The sequence below is a fragment of the Phycodurus eques genome, chromosome 8 (genome assembly GCF_024500275.1).
Source record: "Phycodurus eques isolate BA_2022a chromosome 8, UOR_Pequ_1.1, whole genome shotgun sequence".
Classification (NCBI taxonomy): Eukaryota; Metazoa; Chordata; class Actinopteri; order Syngnathiformes; family Syngnathidae; genus Phycodurus; species Phycodurus eques.
Window position 1 is genome coordinate 27,317,050 of NC_084532.1, and position 21,511 is coordinate 27,338,560.

General features: G+C 39.2%; 2 protein-coding genes across 3 annotated transcripts; both read right to left on the reverse strand.

Moving 5' to 3' along the window:
- On the reverse strand, positions 1-15,541 carry chd1l (chromodomain helicase DNA binding protein 1-like). The gene is made up of 24 exons (XM_061684211.1): positions 15,356-15,541; positions 15,119-15,231; positions 14,905-15,011; positions 14,716-14,821; positions 14,596-14,627; positions 13,089-13,170; positions 12,846-13,008; positions 11,346-11,501; positions 10,600-10,692; positions 10,422-10,518; positions 8,912-8,985; positions 8,733-8,843; positions 7,638-7,752; positions 6,787-6,888; positions 6,206-6,224; positions 5,749-5,915; positions 4,386-4,588; positions 4,134-4,232; positions 3,478-3,548; positions 3,232-3,346; positions 2,057-2,165; positions 1,268-1,496; positions 213-299; positions 1-126 (listed from the first exon to the last, which is right to left on the reverse strand). The coding sequence occupies exons 1-24, from the start codon at positions 15,447-15,449 to the stop codon at positions 4-6; spliced, it is 2,667 nt and encodes an 888-aa protein (XP_061540195.1). The 5' UTR covers positions 15,450-15,541; the 3' UTR covers positions 1-3.
- A 911-nt stretch (positions 15,542-16,452) lies between these two features.
- On the reverse strand, positions 16,453-21,109 carry sft2d2a (SFT2 domain containing 2a). 2 transcript variants are annotated; one of them, XM_061683784.1, is made up of 8 exons: positions 21,022-21,109; positions 20,863-20,952; positions 19,942-20,027; positions 19,461-19,542; positions 18,329-18,364; positions 18,185-18,243; positions 18,072-18,101; positions 16,453-16,798 (listed from the first exon to the last, which is right to left on the reverse strand). In XM_061683784.1, the coding sequence occupies exons 1-8, from the start codon at positions 21,085-21,087 to the stop codon at positions 16,759-16,761; spliced, it is 489 nt and encodes a 162-aa protein (XP_061539768.1). In that variant the 5' UTR covers positions 21,088-21,109; the 3' UTR covers positions 16,453-16,758. The 2 variants fall into 2 exon arrangements, with proteins under 2 accessions (XP_061539768.1, XP_061539766.1); XM_061683782.1 differs by having other exon boundaries at positions 16,453-18,101.
- Positions 21,110-21,511: the final 402 nt, after the last annotated feature.

Sequence of the window (21,511 nt, forward strand, 5' to 3'; positions counted from 1 at the left end):
GTGTTATGCGAGCACGTGTGCGAAGGACGCGCTGCGGACTCGCCTCTGTCGCGAGAAGCAGGCCTCCAGCCAGGCCTTGCGCACCGGCACGGCCCGATCGTAGCGGCGCGTCAGCTCCCGCAGCTCCTGGCGCGAGGACGTCCCGAATGGTCACGTTAACGTCTACGCCGGATTTCGCCAGAGAGGCCAAAAAAGAAAAGTTGCTGGCTCACCTGAGAGCGGAGCTCGTGCTCCACCTCGGCGACGACGTGGGTGACCTCGCCGCTCATCGTCTCTTCCTCGTCGCCATCATAGGTGCACTGAAGCTAAGGGAACTTAAGCCACACCCCCCTTTACACCATACTGCATATTCGCAGTTTGGCGTTTGCGGATTCGCTTATTTGCAGATTTTTGGGGGGAACTTATCCCCCCCCCCCGTTATTCGCGGGAATCAAGTTGTTTTCCACGCACATTACCGCTTTTCGCGGTCGGGCCCGGTCCCTATCCCCCTGCAGATAACGGGGGTCCACTGTATCCACTCAGTACCTCAACTCCCGAGTGCCCCAAATTTTTCCAGCTATGAGCCGCCGCGTGCCCCATTTTGGTGTTTTTTTGGGTCGCGAGCCAAAATGTGAGTTCGGAAGAAGCTTCAGATACGTCCTCACTCGGGTGTGCGCTTGAAATTGTATATTTAATAGCGTATGACTTATTTCCTTGCGTTCCTGGGCCTTCGATTGTGAATTGTGGCCTACAAGAGGTGGGACCGATTCGTTGACGAGTTCTTGATGTGTTCCAGTGATCTGTTTATTCATTTTGTGCAAGGTGGTGGAGTACCATAGAATTCTAATAATAATATAGAATAAGCATGCAACAACGGGTGAGACGCATTAATTATAGGACGACGTGCACGCAAGTGTCGCTTGCTTAATTGTGCCGTGCTGTGATTTATTTTCAGACATCAGATCAAATCTAGTTATTCCGTTTACCACTACTGCTGCTGAAGGTGACGATTATTCTTAATAACTAGCAGAGGCGCCAACAACATGAATTATCTGATTATCGACGTATTATTTCTAGCTGTTGTCGCGACTGTCGGCTTCTCTCAGTGAGTCACGTGCATGATTTGTTTGTCAGTTTTTACGCCGGATGCAACCCACCCACGTTTTCTTTTTAGCCATGCCGGGTATTGCAAAAATTAAGTGTATCGTGACATTTGGGGCACCCTCTATTATTTCGCCTGTGTTTATTTTCGATTGTGCACAAATGGCGGTTGTCAAGGATATGTGACGAGGTAGCGTGCCAGCCTCTTTCGGTCCGTTGCCGTCAGGTTGTAGAAAAAGACGTGGACCCCCCTCATGAAAGACGGCAGCTCGGGGGAGGTCCGAGGGCCCCCGGGGGCGGACGGGCCCGCCCCTTGCGCTTCCGCGGCGCCGGCGGCCGAGCTGCGCGTCTGCGCTTCCGGCGAGGACGCCGAGGCAGCGGCGAGCGGGTTTTTGGCGCCGCGACTGTGATAGTATCTGTCACCCAGGTTGAAGGAAGAAGGAACGCAAAAATGGAAATAGAAAATAGAGGAAAAACCCCTAAATACAAGGGGAGGAAACAACTTTTCACACAAAAATAGGTATAATAAAGTAAAAAAAAAAAAAAAGAAAGTAGAAAACAATGAATAAAATAAAATTATTACTGGGAATAAATACCAAACAAACAAAATAAATGACAAGAAAATAACAATACAATGCCAAAATAAAATACAAGCAAAAAGGCAAATAAATACATAAATAATACTTGACAGAAAAATAAAACTACAAAATATTAAAAAAATACAAAAAAAATCAAAAGATAAATTCAATGAAAAACTATGTAATAAAAAAAATATTAAGCAAAAAAAAGTTCTTAAAAAAAATACATGGCAAAAAAAAAAAAAAAAAAAAAAAAAAAAAAAATCTACTTATTTTTACAATTGCACAACGGGCCAGATCAAACTCTCTCGGGGGCCATAAAAGTAGCTTTCCCACCCCGAATACAGGGACATAATGGCTGCACAGTGTGGTTGAGACTGGCTGCCAAAAGAGGATACATGAAGGTGGGGATGCCTCTGGAAGCCAGATGTTTCCTGATCAGACGCTCCGTGCCGTACCAGTTGAAGCCCTCGGTAGCGTGGCCGATGCGAGGCAGGTGCACGCTCGCTGCATGACAAAGAGAAAGGAAAAGGCAAATGGCGCGTTGTCCAATCATCGTCCTTCCTGCCTGCTACTAAAGCATCGGCGAGCCGTGTCATCTTTGAGTACGCATTCCAGTGTCGCTGCGGTAACAGGCGGAATGTTCCAGCATATCCCGTCCGTCAAGTCTAACCGTTAAGAAAAAGTGCTGCGACCACAAACGGCAGCTTTCTCGCAGATTTACAATGTTACACAAACCTGCGGAATCGGAAAATATTAGGTAAGACGTGCCGGCCCGGCAACAGCTGTGACAGACGTATCTGTACGCTCACAGCCCACAACTACACAGACAAAAAAATTAATAAATATGGAATTATTGTTTTATTAAAAACAAAAACAAAAATGAATTCAATTAAAATTAAAATAAATAGGGTTATTCTTGTAATATTACCATTTTTTCTTGAACAAAAATACAAAAACCAACTTGAGAATCTTGAAAAATATGACTTTATTCTTTTAAAAAAAAAACTTAATATATGTTTCTTCAAATAAATTCAACTTTATCGTCTTAACACTATGACTTCATTCTCATAAAAGGTCCATTTAAAAACAATCTTAAAAAAAAAAATCTCTCTTTCCTAAAAATACAACACATCATAAAAATATTTTTTTTAAACTCTATATCACTTAATATAATGTATTATTGTCTTATTAAAAATGTACATTTCAACTTTGGAAAAAAATGGACTACTTTTTTATTATTGCAAAAAAAAATAAAGTTATTAAACTGTTCTTGAATTTTTATAACTTTCTTGAAAAAAATAAGAATTTAAACTTAAAAATCGTACTTTACTTACTTTTCTTGTTAAAAAAAAAATAAACAATTCTTTCAAACTTTAGAGTAACCTGAAAAATATGACTTAATTTTGGGAATGTTACTTTTTTCTTGTATAATCATAACTAATTAACATAATTTGAGTGACATTGCACTTATCAAGAATTGTTCATACTGCTCTTGTATTTAATCTCCTTACAGCGCACCTAATGAAGTGGCTTGTCGCGTGCGCTTGGATTTATCGGGCTGCATTTCCACCTTGATTCCGTTTGGCGGCGGCGTAAATCTTCTTCAGGCCTTCGTCCAGCGCCGTCAGAAAGATGCCCGACAACTTGTTGGCCTTGTCTCGCCGCTGCGCGACGATGAGGGCCACCTGAGGAGGGAGCGGAAGACGTTCAACGCGTACCAGAGAAGAATGCGATGGCCGCCGCGAGCTGGCCGTATCACAACGGTAATCGGGGGAGGAAGCCACACGTACGTCACGAGTAAATGCTCGGAACCTACGTGATCGTTCCCGTCCAGTCGGGACTGTTTGTCATCGATGGGAAAAAACAGCACGCTTGCGAGATCCAAGTCTGTTCAAAAAAATAATAATACACAGAGTAAGCTTTTACAGGCAGTGTAATAAGGGGACACACAGGTGTAAGGAAGCAAATGTAAGACTCTTTAAGACCTCTTCTTCAAACAATGAGACCACTAGGCGTGGACAATATGTTTGCAGTATCATATAACAATAAATGAACACTTTTTAGGATAATATTTGCCTTTTAAGGCCACATTCATCAAATGTACCACATTTTAAGACAACTTTCAAAAAGTGGAAAACCTCTGCTTTGTTAAACGTGACCACAACGTGTAACTGTCGTGGTGTCAATATTACATCACAACATTTGAATAACATTTTATCCATCCATCCATTTTCTGAGCCGCTTATCCTCACAAGGGTCACGGGAGTGCCGGAGCCTATCCCAGCTATCATCGGGCAGGGGGCGGGGTCAGGAGGCGGGGTGCACCCTGACCTGCTCGCCAGCCAATCGCAGGGCACACGTAAACAAACAACCGTTCGCACTCACGTTCGCACCTCCGGGCAGCTTCCTGTATGCTAACGGTTCTGATTTAACCTCTGACTTCATCCCGTGGCATTTTTTACTCTTTTTTACCTTTCATCTCACCCGCCAGCTCGTACCGCCGGCGGGGTTCATCCGACCGCACCTCCAGCGCAGTGAACAAGCCTCCCTTCCCCCAGCGGCCCGAGTCATCTAAAAGCGGCAACGCAAGTTTAGCGTTCACTCATTCATTGCAGGCATCCAACTATTCATATAATAGGATGAAAATGACAAAACATGAAGTGTAAATATTTATTCCGCAACCATACACTGTTTGTTTCAAACGACCGATACCACACTACATACCAACACAGTGCACGATGATGGCGTCCCCGCGTGCGGCGTGAGCATGCGTCACGTCTCCCAGGACGTAGCGGATGGCGCCGCTATCCGAGTCCGCCGAGCTCACGCTGCCGACGTCCTCCTCCTCTTCCTCCTCTTCGTCTTCCTCGCTGTGCGCGGGCTTCAGGCAGCAGGACCTGTAGCCGCTCGACGCCCACCACGCCATCCTAATCGCGGAACCACACGCCCGCGTTGACGACAAGACGGGACAACCTCAACCGGTCCGCTAACTCTGTGATTTCCAAACAGTTTGATGTGCCAAGGGAAATTGTCCAATTTCACTTAACTGGTCGGAAAATTACTCTCGCCATATCGCACTAAACGATGATATCGCCGATTTTGTTATGGTTCTTTCTTTGTGACTGGGAACAGAAGAGGAACTTCCCAAAACTGTTCCCACAAAAGTTGGAAGCGACCTTTTACAGTAAGCAAGTTGCACGCCTTGCCAGCACCGAGGTCTAATGGAAGCGGTGCAGTACCGAGAAGAAGAGGCAGAGAAGGGCCCCAACTATTGTAACCTCCAGTACAAAGTATGAATATACGCCTGAGTATTACTGTATGCTCCGTTTGTATGTGTTACTTCACCGTGTGTGTTGAAGTCGCCGTTGTTTGAAGGTTAATAATGCCCATAACAGTAACGCTACGCTAATGTTGCTTTATATGTCAGCATTAGCTAGCGGACAAAATTGGACGAAATCATATGGTTTGGTTAAACATTTTGGTGTTTAAATATACGATGTTTAACTGTCGTTTTGTTTTATGTTTCAGTTTTACAGTAAGCTTGGGAACAGCGGGAGTGACTAATGAAAAGCTTGACGCAAGCACGCGTTGCCTCTTATTCGTAAACTGCAAGCGAGAGCGTGACAGCAGGTGCTATGCGATATTTTAAAAAGAGTGGTTCATGAGGTTTAAGTGTGTTCTAATCCGATTAAATGTATCAAAGAACGTGGGCAAAGCTAAATTATATGTTTAAGAAAAAAGGTCTTTTTATATTGCGGCTTTTCACCTATCGTTGTTGGTTCTCGCACGTATCACCCGCGATAAACAAGGGTTTACTGTCCAACAAATAAAATATCTTTCTTTAACTAAATCTATGCTAGCGATGTTTAGTGACAGGCAGAACAATTCAATGCTCCTCCACAAGATGGCAGAAGCTACAATTATCTTGTGTATTCAGTTTTTTTGGGGGACATTTTTGTTTGGTGGGTTGCCATTAGATTTTTTTATTAATTGAATTCATAATAATAATTTATTTATTGAAATGTAAAATATGTGCCTCGGCTCAGCAAAGTTTAGGAAAGACTGCACTAACTGACAGATCTTTTACTTTTTCTTGTACTTGGTCTCCTCCTGCTTCCTCTTGGCGTCCGCCTCATATTTGGCCCGCTTGGCCGCCGCCTCCTCGCGCTTCCGCCGCCGTAGCTCCAGCTCCTCCTCGGTGAGAGGACGCCGCTTCCTGTTGGGGAAGGCGAGCGCCAGCGCCGCCGCCGCCGCCTGGGAGGAGCAGACGTTAAACAGGTGCTGTCACCACAGGTCAATTGTTTAACCTTAAGCTCGAGATGGCGCGCCAGACAATCGCTTTAGGTACTGAATGCAATAACATTTTGATATGTCAACAACATTTTAAAATGGACTCCGAACTCAAAAGTTCAAATCATAAACGCATAAAGTAGGGTCTTCTTTTGGCCCTCAAAAAGTAACATTTGCACCTAAAGTTCCAGCAACTTTTTGTTATTGTTACTTGTCGTCCCTGGAAGTAAATGGTTGGAATCAAATATGCTCACCTCCAAAGTTTCCTGATCTCTGAAAAATACCCCACCAAGCAAAAGTACTCTTTTGGCCCCAATAAATGACCCAAAAAGTCGCCCCCCCCACCCCCAAAGAAAAAGTTCCAAGAACTTTTAATTCGTATTACTTGTAGTTCCTTGAATTAAAAGGTTACAAGCAGACACATTTCTACCCCAAACGCTCCTGGACCTCCCAAAGATATGACCCTAAAGTAGGCTCTTCTTTTGGCCCTGATAAATTTCCACAAAACGTTGTAGGAACTTTTAGTTGTTTTTATTTGTAGTTTGTTGGAACTGAACAGTTTAAATCAGACAGGTCAACGTTTTCTGGACCTCTCGAATGCGCTTACTACCCAGCAGGCTTTTTTCTTTTGGCCGCGATAAACTACCCCAAAAGTCACACTTCCACTCAAATTTGCTATGTTCTCGATACTGGAAATCAGATATGTTTAGACTCCACCCCAGAATTACCATTCACGGGGTCTAGTCCAACCTCTGCTTCGTTCACCAACTGATTAGGAGGTGTGTCTCAAAAGTTTTGTCAGTTGTGTGCATCTGAATTAATGAGAAAGTCGTACGTCGGTTTCACCGCGTTGGTGAGCTCCAGCTTGGCGATGGCGCGGGAGTACATGATCTCCTCCACCGTGTCTCTGGCCAGCAGGCGGACCACCTTCACCGGCCTGCGACCAAGATTTAAAAAAAAAAAATACAAATAAAATAAAATAATTCAACTTCTTTACTTAAGGGTAGAAGAAGAAGAAGAAGAGAAAAAAAAAAAAAAAAAAAAAAAAAAAAAAAGTACAACCTTTATGAGGTTGTACTCTTTTTTTTTTTTTTTTTTTTTTTTTTTTTGTGCAAAAAAGAACACTTTTTTATAATTAAAACGTTTATACAATTCCTGTTTTATTTGTGCTAATGATGTTGAGTCACAAAACAAAGCTATATTTGTATGTGTTTTTCAGTTTAGACGGAGAGTTTTAGAACACTACAAGCTAGTAGTGCTTTTTAGGCAAGTGCAAGACAATGCATTCTTGTAGCCACAACAAACAATTCTCTTAAATAAGGCCATTGATGGGTAATATCTTGCTTCTACAAATCTGTTCCCTTATAAGACCCCAAAATCTCAATGAATCAATCACGATCGCAACCACGGTTGAATTTTCCTCTCTCTACCTCCGCCTTTCTTTACTTTGTGTCCACATCCGCAGAAGGTGAAAAAAAGCCACCAGCCTATTTCGACAAAGTAACAAGTAGAAAGTGCAAATGCAGGGACTGCAAGTGAAAAGTCACCAGAAAAAAATAAGTACTCAAGTACAGATAGCTGAAATATCTACTTGGACACAGTAACAAAGTATTTATTCTTGGTTACTTCCCACCACTGATGATAAATGATGACATCGGCGCGTGGGTGCGTGTTTGTGGTGGGCACCTGCGCTGGCCAATCCGGTGGCAGCGCGCGGCCGCCTGCAGGTCGTTTTGAGGGTTGAAGTCGCTGTCCATGAAGATGACCGTGTCCGCGGCTGTCAGGTTCAAGCCAACGCCTCCTGCGCATATAAATGTTAGTTTTCCGAATAATAATAATAATAATAATAACATTAATCAATACATAGCATATGTATTTTAAAAAACGAATTAAAAAATATCAAACATACCTTTAATAAACAACATTTTAAGTTCATAAAAATGTAAAAGCATATTATCAAAATATAAAATTGATGTTTTAACAAATATGAAAAATCTCTTGAAAAAGAATTGAGACCAGAAGCACACTGGACCTTTTTTTGTTATTTTGACCATTTTTCATTTTCTGTAAATACATTTCTATAGCTAGATTTGTACATGGAATTTGGGATTTATGTTGTCAGTAGTTTGTAGTATAAAACAAAAATGTTCCTTTTACTTAAAATTTCACAAAATTTGAGAAACTGATAATCTTGCAGTGGTTCTCTTCATTTATTTATGAGGCAAATATTGATTGTGATGATGTACATGGCACAGTTGCGTGCTCTTATATTGCGTTTTTGTATGGTGTTGATGGTTTATTTACCATTAATTGCGAGGTGATAGTAAGGGGATTAAGCCGGCTCAGTGCCCACTGAAGGCCCGAGTACCAAACGCACAGCCGGCCGCTGGCTCGACGCTAGTGTTAGCTTAGCATAGAAGACTAAGCTAAAGTAAATCAGCCTAAGTATTGACTTTCTACTTCGAGTCGCATGTGCGGCGGATGGGCTTGAAGGCCAAAAGCTATCAGGCAAGTGACAGGAAGTCAAGTTTGTATGCGGCTGCTTTCGCACAGCGCGATGGCCTTGTTTTCACCGGTGAGCGTCATCCTGCCACAGCTCTTATCTGCTGTCATCAGGCTCTCTCTTTCCTCTCTCTCTCTCTCTCTCTCTCACACACACACATACACATACACACACACACACACACACACACACACACACACACACACACCCACACACACACACACACACTCCCCACGTTTTAGCTGAAGATGCAAGATCTGAAGAGCGGGCGAGTTCACCTGCTTTGGTGCTGAGCAGGAAGACGAACACGTCCTTGCTGCTGAAGTGCTTCACCGCCAGGTTCCGTTCCTCGCCGCGGACCGAGCCGTCCAGACGCTCGTAGCTGAAACCTGCGCGGAAAAGTAGGCCTTTTGTTGCAGACGCAACATTAGGTACACCTTTGAACATCACGCCTAACCTCTGTACTCCATGTAGTCCTGAAGAATGTCCAGCATCCTGGTCATCTGGGAGAAGAGCAGAACACGATGGCCGCTGAAAGCCCCAAAAAACACGACATGTGGAATTTTTTTAATTCAATACGATGTTATCTGGGTTCAATTGATCATAAAAATGTGAATTCATAAAAATGGGAAGCAATCAAATTGGCCAAAATTGTGAAACGGAATACTCGATAACTATATTGAACAATTATTTATTGACTTCATTTTTTGATGACTACATATTCATTTAATTCATTGAAGGTTCAAAAATGTTATGGATTTATTAGAGATTTATTGACATTTTTATTTATTTCATTGAATTTTGATGATTTAATGGATTACTTATTGTTTCATTGAATTTACAAAAGAGATTTGTTATTGTCTTTATTTAACGGCATTTTTATTCATATAATTTTTTAATGAATGTGTTCTTTGTTAAAATACATTTTGATGATTTGAATGACATTCTTATTTATCAAATTTTCTTTTATTATTATAATGCATACAATATAACAATATTAAAAGAAACATTGTAATTAAGAATAACACTGACCAATTATTTCATGACATTTTTCAATTACTGTATTTCCATTTTTTCATTAAATGTTACAGTTAAATTGATATATTACGTTAGTTACATTTTTATTTATGTAATGGCATTTTTATTGAATCAAATACATAATTATTTACTTTTGACTACTTTTTAATTGCAGTTATATTTCATGGAATTTTGAATGTTGAAATAGATTTTGACTTCTTTAATGACATTTATTTATTTAATGATGTCTATTTGTGATGTAAACTTTCTAATGTATTTGTTATGTACTTAGATATGTTTTTATTTATTTAATGTCATTTTTATTTACTTAATGGCATTTTACTTAATTTAATTCGTAATTATTCACTTAATCACAACTTATTTTTGTTTTATTTAATTGAGTTTTATATATTGCATTGGATGTGTCCTTTGATTAAAAACATGATTTCTTTAATTACCTTTTTATTTCTTGAATGGCAAAATGTATTTATTACGTCGAATCTTACAACTCACACACATTTGTACTAATTTAACGGCATTATTACGCATGCAACTAATGGACTTCATATTTAATTGAATTTGTAATTATTCACTTGTCACTGCTTCTTCTTGTAAACGCTGTTTCATTTCATTCATTTTTTTTTATACTAGTGCCGATAAGCGGTACAGAAAATGGATGGATGGATGGTTTAGTCATTTATTTACTGTTTAGTTATCTGTTTTGTTATTTTGTGACATTGCGTGACTTTTTGCTTTTTGAAAAGGAACTCATATATTTAATGACATTTTTATTCATTGAGTCAGGTTTTTATTTACTTGACTGAATTTTCATTTATTTCACTGAATTTGTAATTATTATTTCTCTCTCGCTGAATGATATTCCTTATTGATTGTATTCTGCATTTTCTGAGCCACTATCATCGGCGCCGGGTAACCACAAAGTAACTCGCCCTTGTTGCAGGTAGGCCAACATGTTGTCGAGGAGGCAGAGTTTCCCGCTTGCTTCAATCAGATGTTCCCCCATCTCAAACGGTTCGGGCTCCACTCCTGAGTGAGGAGAACAAATAAATGCTGAATCCCCAACCAGGACTTTGGATGTGGCACCTGAAGTGAGCTGAAGTTCCTTACCGTCGAACAGATACGGGTGGTCGACACACTTCCTCAGCTGGATCAGGATGTTCAGCAGACGGGTCTTGTTGCTCTGGTCGCTGCCAAAAGCCTCTTTTTTAAAAATAAATACATTGTTAGCAGGTGAGTGAGTGATGTGAAATTGAACACGCGATGCTCACATCTCCAACAGCGTTGTGTTAGGACCTAAACACTATCAGAAGCACCAACCTACTTTTACAACTTAGATTCTAATATTTGTTCCATGAAATTGTATTCATTTATTCCCAAAAGTCGATTTTCGTCATTTCGTGATGTTTTTGTTAGCTCTAATGCTCCCAGTATTTGTCTTTGAACTTCGTATATTTTCCTCCAATCAGATTTCAGCCTCTATGTGTCGCCACGGCAATCTAAGTTGCCCGGGGCCTTCCGAATCAGTAGCGCTGTTTCATGTAACTTCAACTGTATTTAATTTGCGACTGTTTCTTTAGCCAGTCAAGATTTCAGATGAATCCTCGCAGGACCAAAGAACTGGTCCCTGATGACATCAGCATTTTTTCCCATCCCGATTGGTTGGTCAGAGCAGAACCTGTTGCAGCCAACTTCGACGAGCAAAACACATTTCTAGCTATCGCCATACTTTAATACATTTAGAAATCTGAATCTTTGGGCAGTATGATGTGTTTTATGGCCATATGTTATGTTTCTGTCATGTTATTGGACAAATAGAGCTCCTTATAGTGAAATAGGCTGAAAACCACTCTCACCGACATCCTTCATCAGGAGGGCTTTGTAGTATTTCTTCTGCAGCGCCGACATGCCGTGGTACACCACCACTTCCGTCTTCTTGGGCAGGTCGACCGCCACCTCCGACTTGACCCGGCGGAGCAGGAAGGGCTCCAGGACGCTCTGGAGCTCGGCAGCTGGGGGCCGACAAATACTCCGTGACAGCCGCACTTGTTTGTAGAACAGAGGTTCTCAAACTTTTAACATCAAGTGCCGCTTAAAAAAAATACTTAGCTCTCCAAGTGCGGCCATATTTATCAATATTAAATACGCTTGAAAGTTCAATACAACTGAACGGTGCTTTGCTGGTTTATCACAAATTTAATTCATTGTAACATTATGCACTTTGACCATTTAATTCAGTGATTCGTTTGCATACCACTAGAGGGAGCCTGCGTACAACAACATTTTATTGTTCCGTCATTTTTCGTGTATAATGCGAAAAAATGTTCCCCCAAAAAATGGTCAAAAGGCAATAGTGCGCTTTATACATAGGTGTAGGGGCAAATAAAAGCATTCACATTTTATAAATGTATGCCACCATCTAGTGGTTATGAAAAAGCTGTACATTTTTATTCCAAAATGCCACTGCCACCTAGTGGTAATAAAAAAGGTGTAGCCTCTACTTTCATTCCAATATGACCGGGGTACGTATGACTGCATATATGTACAGTTGTTCTCATAAGTTTACGTACCCTGGCAGAATTTGTGAACTATTGTGTTTTTTAATAACTATGACTGATGACTGAACAACAACCATCGTTAATTTCTTAATGGTTATGTTTTGTTTAATGATATTGCTTTTCTGAAATGCTTGACCGTTTAATTTGGATCCCATTAAAATAAAATTAAATGTGTATCACCGTCCTTCATGTTTTCTTTAAATAATTGTACCCATCTTACAAATTCTACCGGGGTAATCAAACATATGAGCACAACTGTCTGTTTTCTAATTTACTAAATAAAAGTAGGGCAGTGAATTTCAAAATAACAGCAAGTAAATTAAAGAAAGTATTATGTGTTCAAATAAAGTGTTTAACTTCAGAATAATTCTTTGAAAAAAAACTAACAAAATACAGATAATACTTCCTGTTTGCATCATATGGGTAGAAGCAAAATCATGCATTGTAAAAATGCATTATACATGGGCAGAAGGGTTTTCCTGAATTTTGAGGTCAACTTTGAGAGTGCGTATTATACATGGGTGCGCATTATACACACAAAATTACGGTAATAAAGTTTGTTCTTTTTTAGCAATTATATTAATAATTCAAATAGTCCAGCGACCCCAATGAGGATAAGCGGTATAGAAAATGGATTCCAATAATAAAACTGGCACTTTAAGGGTTAAACTCCAAAAACATATTGAATGCTTGGTAGTTTTGAAGAAGCTTGAAGTTGCTTATGTAAATTATGAAAAAAAAAAAAAAAAAACATCACTTTTTTTTTTGTATGTGACCCTCGGAGGAAAAATGTCATACCGAGTGCAGGTTGACTCCGCACATCTGCAAAAGAGCGAGCAAAGCCGTCGGCATCATCCGCCGAGAAGACGGCGGGCTGGATGAAACTCAGCAGGGAGTGGAGCTCCTGTAGGTTGTTCTGGATGGGCGTGCCGGTCAGCAGAACCCGGAAGTCCACTGAGAACTGCACATGAAGCCATTAGCGGGAGCGAAGACGATAATGACAAGGACGATGATGATGATGAATATGATGCCACTCAGTACCTTAGTCAGGGTCTTACGTAGCAGAGAGTTCTGGTTCTTGAGGCGGTGAGCTTCGTCCACGACCAGCACCTTCCACTTCCACCTGCGGGGGGACGGCAGCAACAACACAATGTTAAGAAAATTAAACGTGAAAATAGCTGGGATAGGCTCCAGCACGCCCGCGACGCTAGTGAGGATAATCGGCTCAGAAAATGGATGGATGGATGCTTAGCGCAGTGATTCTCCAGGTGTGGTACGAGTACCACTTGTGGTATGCGGCCTCCCTCTAGTGGTAGGTAAAGGAATCACTAAGTTAAATACAAATACAATTCACATTGAAACATGAAATTCAACAAGACATATTAGAATTATTACATATTTTTACTTTTCATGTACAGTCCATTTTTGAAGTACACTTCAGTTGTATTTAACTTTACAATACATGACCATATATTCATTGACTGTTTCTAAAAAATGTTGAACTACCTTTTTTTTTTTTGTTACTTTTATGTGCAATACATTTTTCATTGAACCATTGAAGTGTTTCTTTTTATTTTCTATATTTAGGCGGCTATTGTGAGGTGACTCACAGTAAATACTTTTTAGGAGTTTTTGACGAACACTTCATTTAATATTGGTCATTATGGTGTTTAGAGTATTTAGAGTAAGTATTATTTTTGAGGTGGGTACTCGATGTAAAAACTTGGAGAACCACTGGCTTATGTTCCAAACTGATGAAAGAGAAATTAAGATGAGGGACGCGCTAACTAGTGGGGAAGTTGGTGACTTACGGTTTTCATCAAGATCAACACCTCAACTTTAGGATGCGCACGGAAGCATTTGTGAAATCTGAGTTGGAGTCAGTTCCCACTCAGTGACGGTGTGAATGTGCGTGCGAATGGTTGTCCGTGTCTATATGTGCCCTGCGACTGACTGGCGACCAGTTCAGGGTGTAGTCCGCCTTTCGCCCGAAGTCAGCTGGGATAGGCTCCGGCGTCCCGCGACCCTAACCAGGATAAGCGGTGTTGAAAATGGATGGATGGAATTTGAATGTCTGAATGTGAGTTTTGACATTTGGATTTGTGACTTTAAGTGTGAATTACTGAGTTTCAATTTGAATTTCTAACACTGAATTGTTTTCCACCACCAGAAAAATCTTTGTAAAAAATTCAATCGACTATGGGGAAATTAATGTATTAATAGTTATTTTTACATACATATACGTAGTTGGTCATATTATGAAAACTACATTATATTGTTCTTCATTTGTTGGTAAATTGTTCCTGCATGATAAGATAAATGGAAGATTTAATGACACTTGATGAATATTTTTGTAATTCAATGGGAAATGTTCTTTTTTTTTTTTACCTCCATCCTTCCAAGACAATCAGCAACCCTAATTCTTAACAATCCATTAACAAAATAATAAAAATGTAAGATTTAGAACACATAAAAAAAAAACGAGTGCACTGGATAAATGACTATCCTCTGAATCCAATCATTTTTGAATTCTTGAGAAGACACTCACCGTTTTAGGAAGAAAGCATCTTTGAGACAGAGCTGAAAAACAGGGGATTATTTATTGATTTTTATTTTTTTAAACATAAGCATCAACACAAATATAAATCCACTCCATGCACAGACAGACCTCGTATGTGGTGAGCAGAACGTGGAAGTCCTGCGCATCCCCTTGAATCTCGGCCCGTCTGTCCTTGTCTCCCTTGTAGCAAAGCACATTCAGAAATGGTGCAAAACTGGAAAAAAAAACAAACAAACATGGCAAGACTTTTACAAGCAGACATGATTATATCACGATACTGGACTTGAACGCCTTTACCGTTCCAACTCATTCCTCCAGTTCTCCATGACAGAGAGCGGACTAAGGACCAAAAATGGACCATTGGCATCAAGAGCGCCTGACATATACACCAGCAGGGAGATGGTCTGGAGGGGCAAACGTGCGTGACACAACATTGCAGAGCGAACACAAATCAAGGATATGTGACCCACACAACATGGTGGGGTAACCACAGGTTCATATAGTCTCGAACCTGACAAGTTTTTCCCAAGCCCATCTCATCTCCCAGGATGCATCCCTGCTGGTTCTTCAGGCACTGCGTCAGCCACTGGACGCCATCCAGCTGGTAGGCCCGCAGCTGGATCCCTGTTTGTTTTCAAGAGCACACACTAAAATGACACGAACGCCATATTGGAGGGGGCGTGAAAACATGACTTTTGAGTTTGATGAACTAACTGAAACTTGCCGCTGGTAAGCTCTCAAAAGTTACCTTTTAAGCCCCAAGACTGCATGTCGCTCTGAGTCAAAGTCGTCTTCTGTTTGGCTGGCACGCTGTTTTTAATCTTAAGCAATAATTCCGTCATGTTTTCACACCGGCGGGACCAAAACAAAACATAAACAAACTACAGTAGAGTCCAGGAATGACCTTCGTCAAACGCTTCCTCAATAGTCACGTGATGCAGGAAGTCTTTCAAACTTCCCGCTACACCAGAAGTTTTAAATCCCGACTCTGCAAGTTGCTCCGAGCCAGAGGAGTCTTAATTTTATTTTTGTTCTTTAAATCATATTTGACATCAAAGTCTATTTGAATCAAATATAAAAATACGGACGTCAAATAGGCACTTCCGCCTTCATCACGTGATGTAGGAAGGCAATGAACCAGCCCGCTTCACCCGAAAAGTTACATTTTTAAACCCTAAACGCTGCAACTCGATTCTATTCAACAGTGTCTATTTTTGGGTGGCCATTCATTTTTTTTAATTCTTAACAATTCCGTCATGTTTCAATATCAGGAGATGAAAAAACAAGAAATTCGAGTTAAGTCTGCCTGTCAGTTTCGCCTTCATCACGTGATGCAGGATATTTATTTTACAATCAAACGGTACCTCATACAATCCACACAAAATAATTTTACAAAAACAGTAACAAAATGTTGATGTGTATTAAATAAAAAAATATTAAAATTATTTAAAAAATCAAAACATTAAAAATCCAAACTAATATCTGCATTGTCATATGCATAGTAAAAGCAAAGCTAGTACTGATAAATAAAAAGATTACTTTGCTAGTCGCCCTTCACTTATACAAATACTTTTTTTTTTTACTATTCTTTTTTCAAATCCCACTTGGATTGGTGTAAATTTGTAAGTGACTATTTAAAAGTTAAAAGGTCAGTATTGTAGCGCACAACCAAAGCAAAGTGTTCGTGGGGATACGGTAGATGAGATGATTTCCTACCAAATAATTGGATCAGATTTGTTCTTTTAGAAGTGTAGCTCCAATTGGTAGCCTTTTGCATTCAATCAGTACACAAGAAGTGGCTCTTCAAAAAGGTCGGTGATCCCTGCTGTGAAAGGAAACTATAACTGCGTATATGTGATTTTTATTTGTTATTTATTTGGACAGAAGTTGTGACACTTTACAGTAGCAGTAACATGCAAGAAAAACACTTAAATTAACAAGCATTAAAATGGACTATACATACATCAAAATCCAGCAGCTTTTGTATCACTAAAGGATGTGTGTGAACATTTGACAAGATCAAGAATAATGAAATATTATACAGAAATGGACATGCACCCCACTCTCATTTGTTGAAGACGGGGGGCAAAAAAAGACCTGCCCCATTCTAAAAAACAAACAAACAATATTGACACAGTCGAGCAACAAGCCTTATTTCATGCACATGGCCACCAATCTCAAGATGGCGTCCCTGCAAAGTCATTTTAAACAGGTTAGACCAAAACAGAGAAAACATGCACTGTGGAGTGGTTCCTCGACTTACAAGTGACCCGACTTGAAAGTTTTTAGATGCGAGCCGTCACTTGGCTGATTTTTATATTTTTTTTTTCGTCTCGGGATGCGAGCAAAAAAGTGGAGTTGCAAGCACTACTTCACAACCAGCAGCAGATTGTGAACCATTTAATATGAAGTGCTTATTTCAAGCTGTTTTATTGCCACTCTCAGTTGACGTTTAAACATTAAACAAAGACAATTACATGTTTATTTCACTAAAGCACATTACTGAAGAAACTCGACTAGCTTAATGTTAGCACACAATGTAAAATGCCATATATGGGCTAACGAAACCAGCACAGATGCTAATCTGTGGTCATCATAAACCATTATCTAAATGATATTTGAACACAAAAGGTGCAGCAACACCTGTAGAAAGACAATTTAAGCAATACTCACTAGCTTATATTTTTTATTCAATGTGAAAAATTAATAATATTACTGCAGTTTACGGAAGGAGCACAATGTCAATGGGCATTGAAGCATGAAATCATGATGCACAAAATGTTTCATTCTTAACAATCTATTTAACCGCATTATTACTGTATGTTTTTATAAAGCATAATTCTGCAGAGTGCTCTTATTCTTAATAATCATATTTTTAAAAAAAACAGGTTACAAATGATTTAATTGTTGTTTTTTTCGTGGGGCTGCAACAGATGAATGGCATTTCCATTCATTTCATTGGGGAAATGATTTGAGTTTGAATGCTTTGAGTTATGAGCGTGGTCACGGACCCAAGTAAACGCGTAAGTCAAGGCACCACTATATCTCAAAGAAAGTGCGAACACCTCTCACATTTTTCAAAATATTTTATGAAATAATTTTAAAGTGACAACACTGGAGAAACGACAGCAAATTGAACACGCCTGCTCCCCATTCACACCCGAGTGTTGTAACACTAACGACTCAAATGACACCGGGGAAGGAAAACAGCTAACTGGGCCCAGTTCAGACTTTTTCACTCAGGGGTGTACTCACTTTCGTTGCCAGTGGTTTAGATAGATTAATTAATTAGATTAACAGCTGTGTCTTGAATTATTTTGATCTTTACATTGTAGCAAAGTGGCATTTCATCAGTGCTGTCCCATGAAAAGATATGATCAAATATTTACAACAAAAAAATGTGAGAGGTGTACTAACTTTTATGAGAGACGGCGAGACTTTGTGAGAATGTTAAAAGGACAAACCTGACAAATGGGATGTACGAAAGGCTGTACCTGTAAACAAATCCCCATTTTATGTCCAACATTGTCCATGAATGCGCAACGATGATGATTTTTGAGAATGACGACGAACTCACCAGGCGAACGACAACACTTGCAGGATGACGAAAAACAACGCCAGACCAAAATTTTTCCACTGGAAACAAAAGGATGCAATTCCGGGCAAGTTGACTTGAACTAAATGTTTTGCAAGAGAAATGACGAGCCAATAAGTCACTCACCCAGAAAACGGCGCACAGCGTCAACACGAGACAAGTCTGCAATAAGAGTATGGAAATTGCATTTACATAAGCATTACACAATTAACGTTATATTAATATAGTGGATTGTTAGTGGTTTTCATATTTTCTGCTGATCATACTGCCATTTGTAAGACGGTTGTGGTGCTGTGGTTTCTTTGTTTTATGTCAATAAAAATACAGGTATTGAACACAAAAGATTACTCATAATCGGTTATTATTATGAAGAAAAATAATGAGTGCAATATAACTTACAAATAATTAAAATAAAAATCAAATTTAAAAAAAAACAAATTTAAATGTATTTTACAAATTTAAACTAGTATATTTTACTTATTTTCATAATCATCATTACTATATATAATATTATACATCATTACTGTTACTATCATTTCATTTTCATGATTTCATTTTTTTTCATCTTACTAGAACATCTGAACTTTTTTTGGACAGTTCAGTGGCAATTTATCCATCCATCCATCCATTTTCTGGACCGCTTCTCCTCACTAGGGTCGGGGGTGCTGGAGCCTATCCCAGCTATCTTTGGGCGGGAGGCGGGGTGCACCCCGAACCGGTCGCCAGCCAATCGCAGGGCACACCGAAACAAACAACCATTCGCACTCACATTCGCACCTACTATTAATCTGGCCTGTTAAGAAAAGCCTACCAGAACATCTGAACTTGGTTTAAGTTCATCAGAAGCACTTTAAATGGTGACAGTTTGACTCGTATTTAATACGAGGTTGAATGCGATTGGTTCATTCTGAACACAGTCACATCTCCAATTATAAGAGGGTGTGCACATTTGTGCAACCACATTCTCTATTTTTTAATTCCCCTCTCAAAAAGTCAATTGAGTTATATGGGTTATAGGTTGCATTAATCTTGGAAAAACATTTTGAAAGGATTTATCTTTCGTCCCATTTTTTTTTTTTTTTTTTATGCAGTTATCACAAATACGGTACCTGACATTTGAATTAGGGGTGTGTAGACTTTTTATATCCACCGCATTTAAATCTATTACTATGACTGTTTGCCTATTTGTTAACATTTGATGGTATAACAGCAGTCAAAACTAAAAGTTGTGCGCTCTTGTTGTCGTGCATGCGCTCACGATCATGATGGTGGTGGCCAGCGCTCTGGTCTTGTCACACATCCTCTTCAGCTGCTTCATGGGGCCCAGCAGGAACATGGTGCTGTGTGGCACAAAGGATCACAGGAATACCGCATAGTGAATATAAAAACTCTACACACCCCTGTTCAAATGCCACGTTCTTGTGATAGGGGGGAGGGGAGGAAAAAAAAAAAAAAAACGGTTGAAAGAGGGTGTGCGCACTTGTGCAATCACGTTATCTCAGTTTTTAATATTTAGTTCCCTTCTCAAAAAAAAAAAAATATGTATGTATATTATATATTGAGTTGTACACATTAAAGGTCACATTAATGGAGGAAAAGATTTTGAAATGATTTATCTTTGTCTTCTTTTTTTATTGCACAAAAACCTGGCATTTGAACAAGCTTTTTTTTTTTTTTAATCCATTCTATGACAACTGTACGTAAATGAATGATGACTAAATATGATCGCACACACTGACCTGCACAAAGCACAAATGTTGCCAAACGTGTAAAAGACGATGAAGAGGATGAGGCCGATCCTGGGGAGGAAAAGTAAACAAACGCCCTGCAAACACATAAAATGCAACTTTATTTTTAAAGCAGCATAAATAATATGGTTTTTGGTACATAATTTGGTGGATTTTTGCAAATGATGGCAATTTTGACTTTAAATAGTTTATAACGTCTTGGTCCATTATACAGAAAGATGTTTTTTTTTTTTTTTTTATGCTAAGCCTACACTTAGTCACTTGAAAATCATGTAAAGCTGATAATCGTAATCCTAAAAATTGAAACTTTATTCATATGTATATTGTAATGTACAATTTTGCATTTGACGTTAATACATTTTAAATAAAAAACTAAAAACAATCATACTTTTAAATGAATTTGTAATTAAATACCTTTATATAAAATCACAAACATAATCCTTGCCCTGTGGTGATCAATAAAGTTGTCTGAAACTGGATATAACAAACATAATCTTATCACATATTATTATTTATTTTCAATGTATTTAAATGAACACTAAATAGACATTTTTTAATTAAAATTAAACAGGTAAACACAAAGAATAAAATTAGAAAAAAAATTATCCAATAAAATTATAATGTTTGCATAATATAATACCATTATAATTGTATAATAAAATATTAAAGTTACATTCCAAATTAAATACTGATTTAACACAAACACTTTAAATAATTGAATACAAATATTTTAAAAAAAAACGTTTTTTTAATTCATAAACACATTCCAATAAAGTTAGTAAAACTAAAATGAATGTATAATGCACAGAACCTCAGCGACATTCCTGAGAGCGAGACAAACCAGTAAAACGGCAACAAGCACGCAGCTTTGCAACACACAAGCTAAAATGTTCGTTTATATGCGAGCCTTACGAGGATGGCGCACACTCCGCCGACCACAAAACAGGCGATGAATCCTTTCACGCGTGTCCCCCAGCCCAGGGTGGACGCCTCGTTCACGGTCTACGAACACAATCCAGTTAATTGACAATTAAACCCACATGAAGGACAAATAAATCGTCTTTTGCTCACCTCTAAAACTGTTCTGTCATCTCTGCGCGTCTCCTCGCCGCTTAAAACCGACTTGAGTTTATCCATGTAGCCAATACTGTAGTTTACTTCTTTTATAAAAAAAAAAAAAAAAAATACAAGTAATTAAAAAAAAAAAAAAAAAAAAAAAAGGGAAATAAATGTTGGAGTATTTCCTCGTGCAGCTCGGTGTTGCCGACCTGAGCGGCTGGATGACGTCACCACCCGCTCACCTGAGATCGAGGGAGTGAGAGAAGAGTTCTCACTCTTGACAAGAAACCTAACACCGCGCCTTGTCGTTGTCATGGCAACCCCAGAGACGCTTGACTCAGCATTTTAAACCACCCGCCACAATATTGTCAGGTACACAGTATATATATATATATATACATATATATATATATATGTATATACATACACACACACACAGTGGTGTGTGTGTGTATACATACACACACACAGTGGTGCCTTAAGATAGGAGTTTAATATGTTT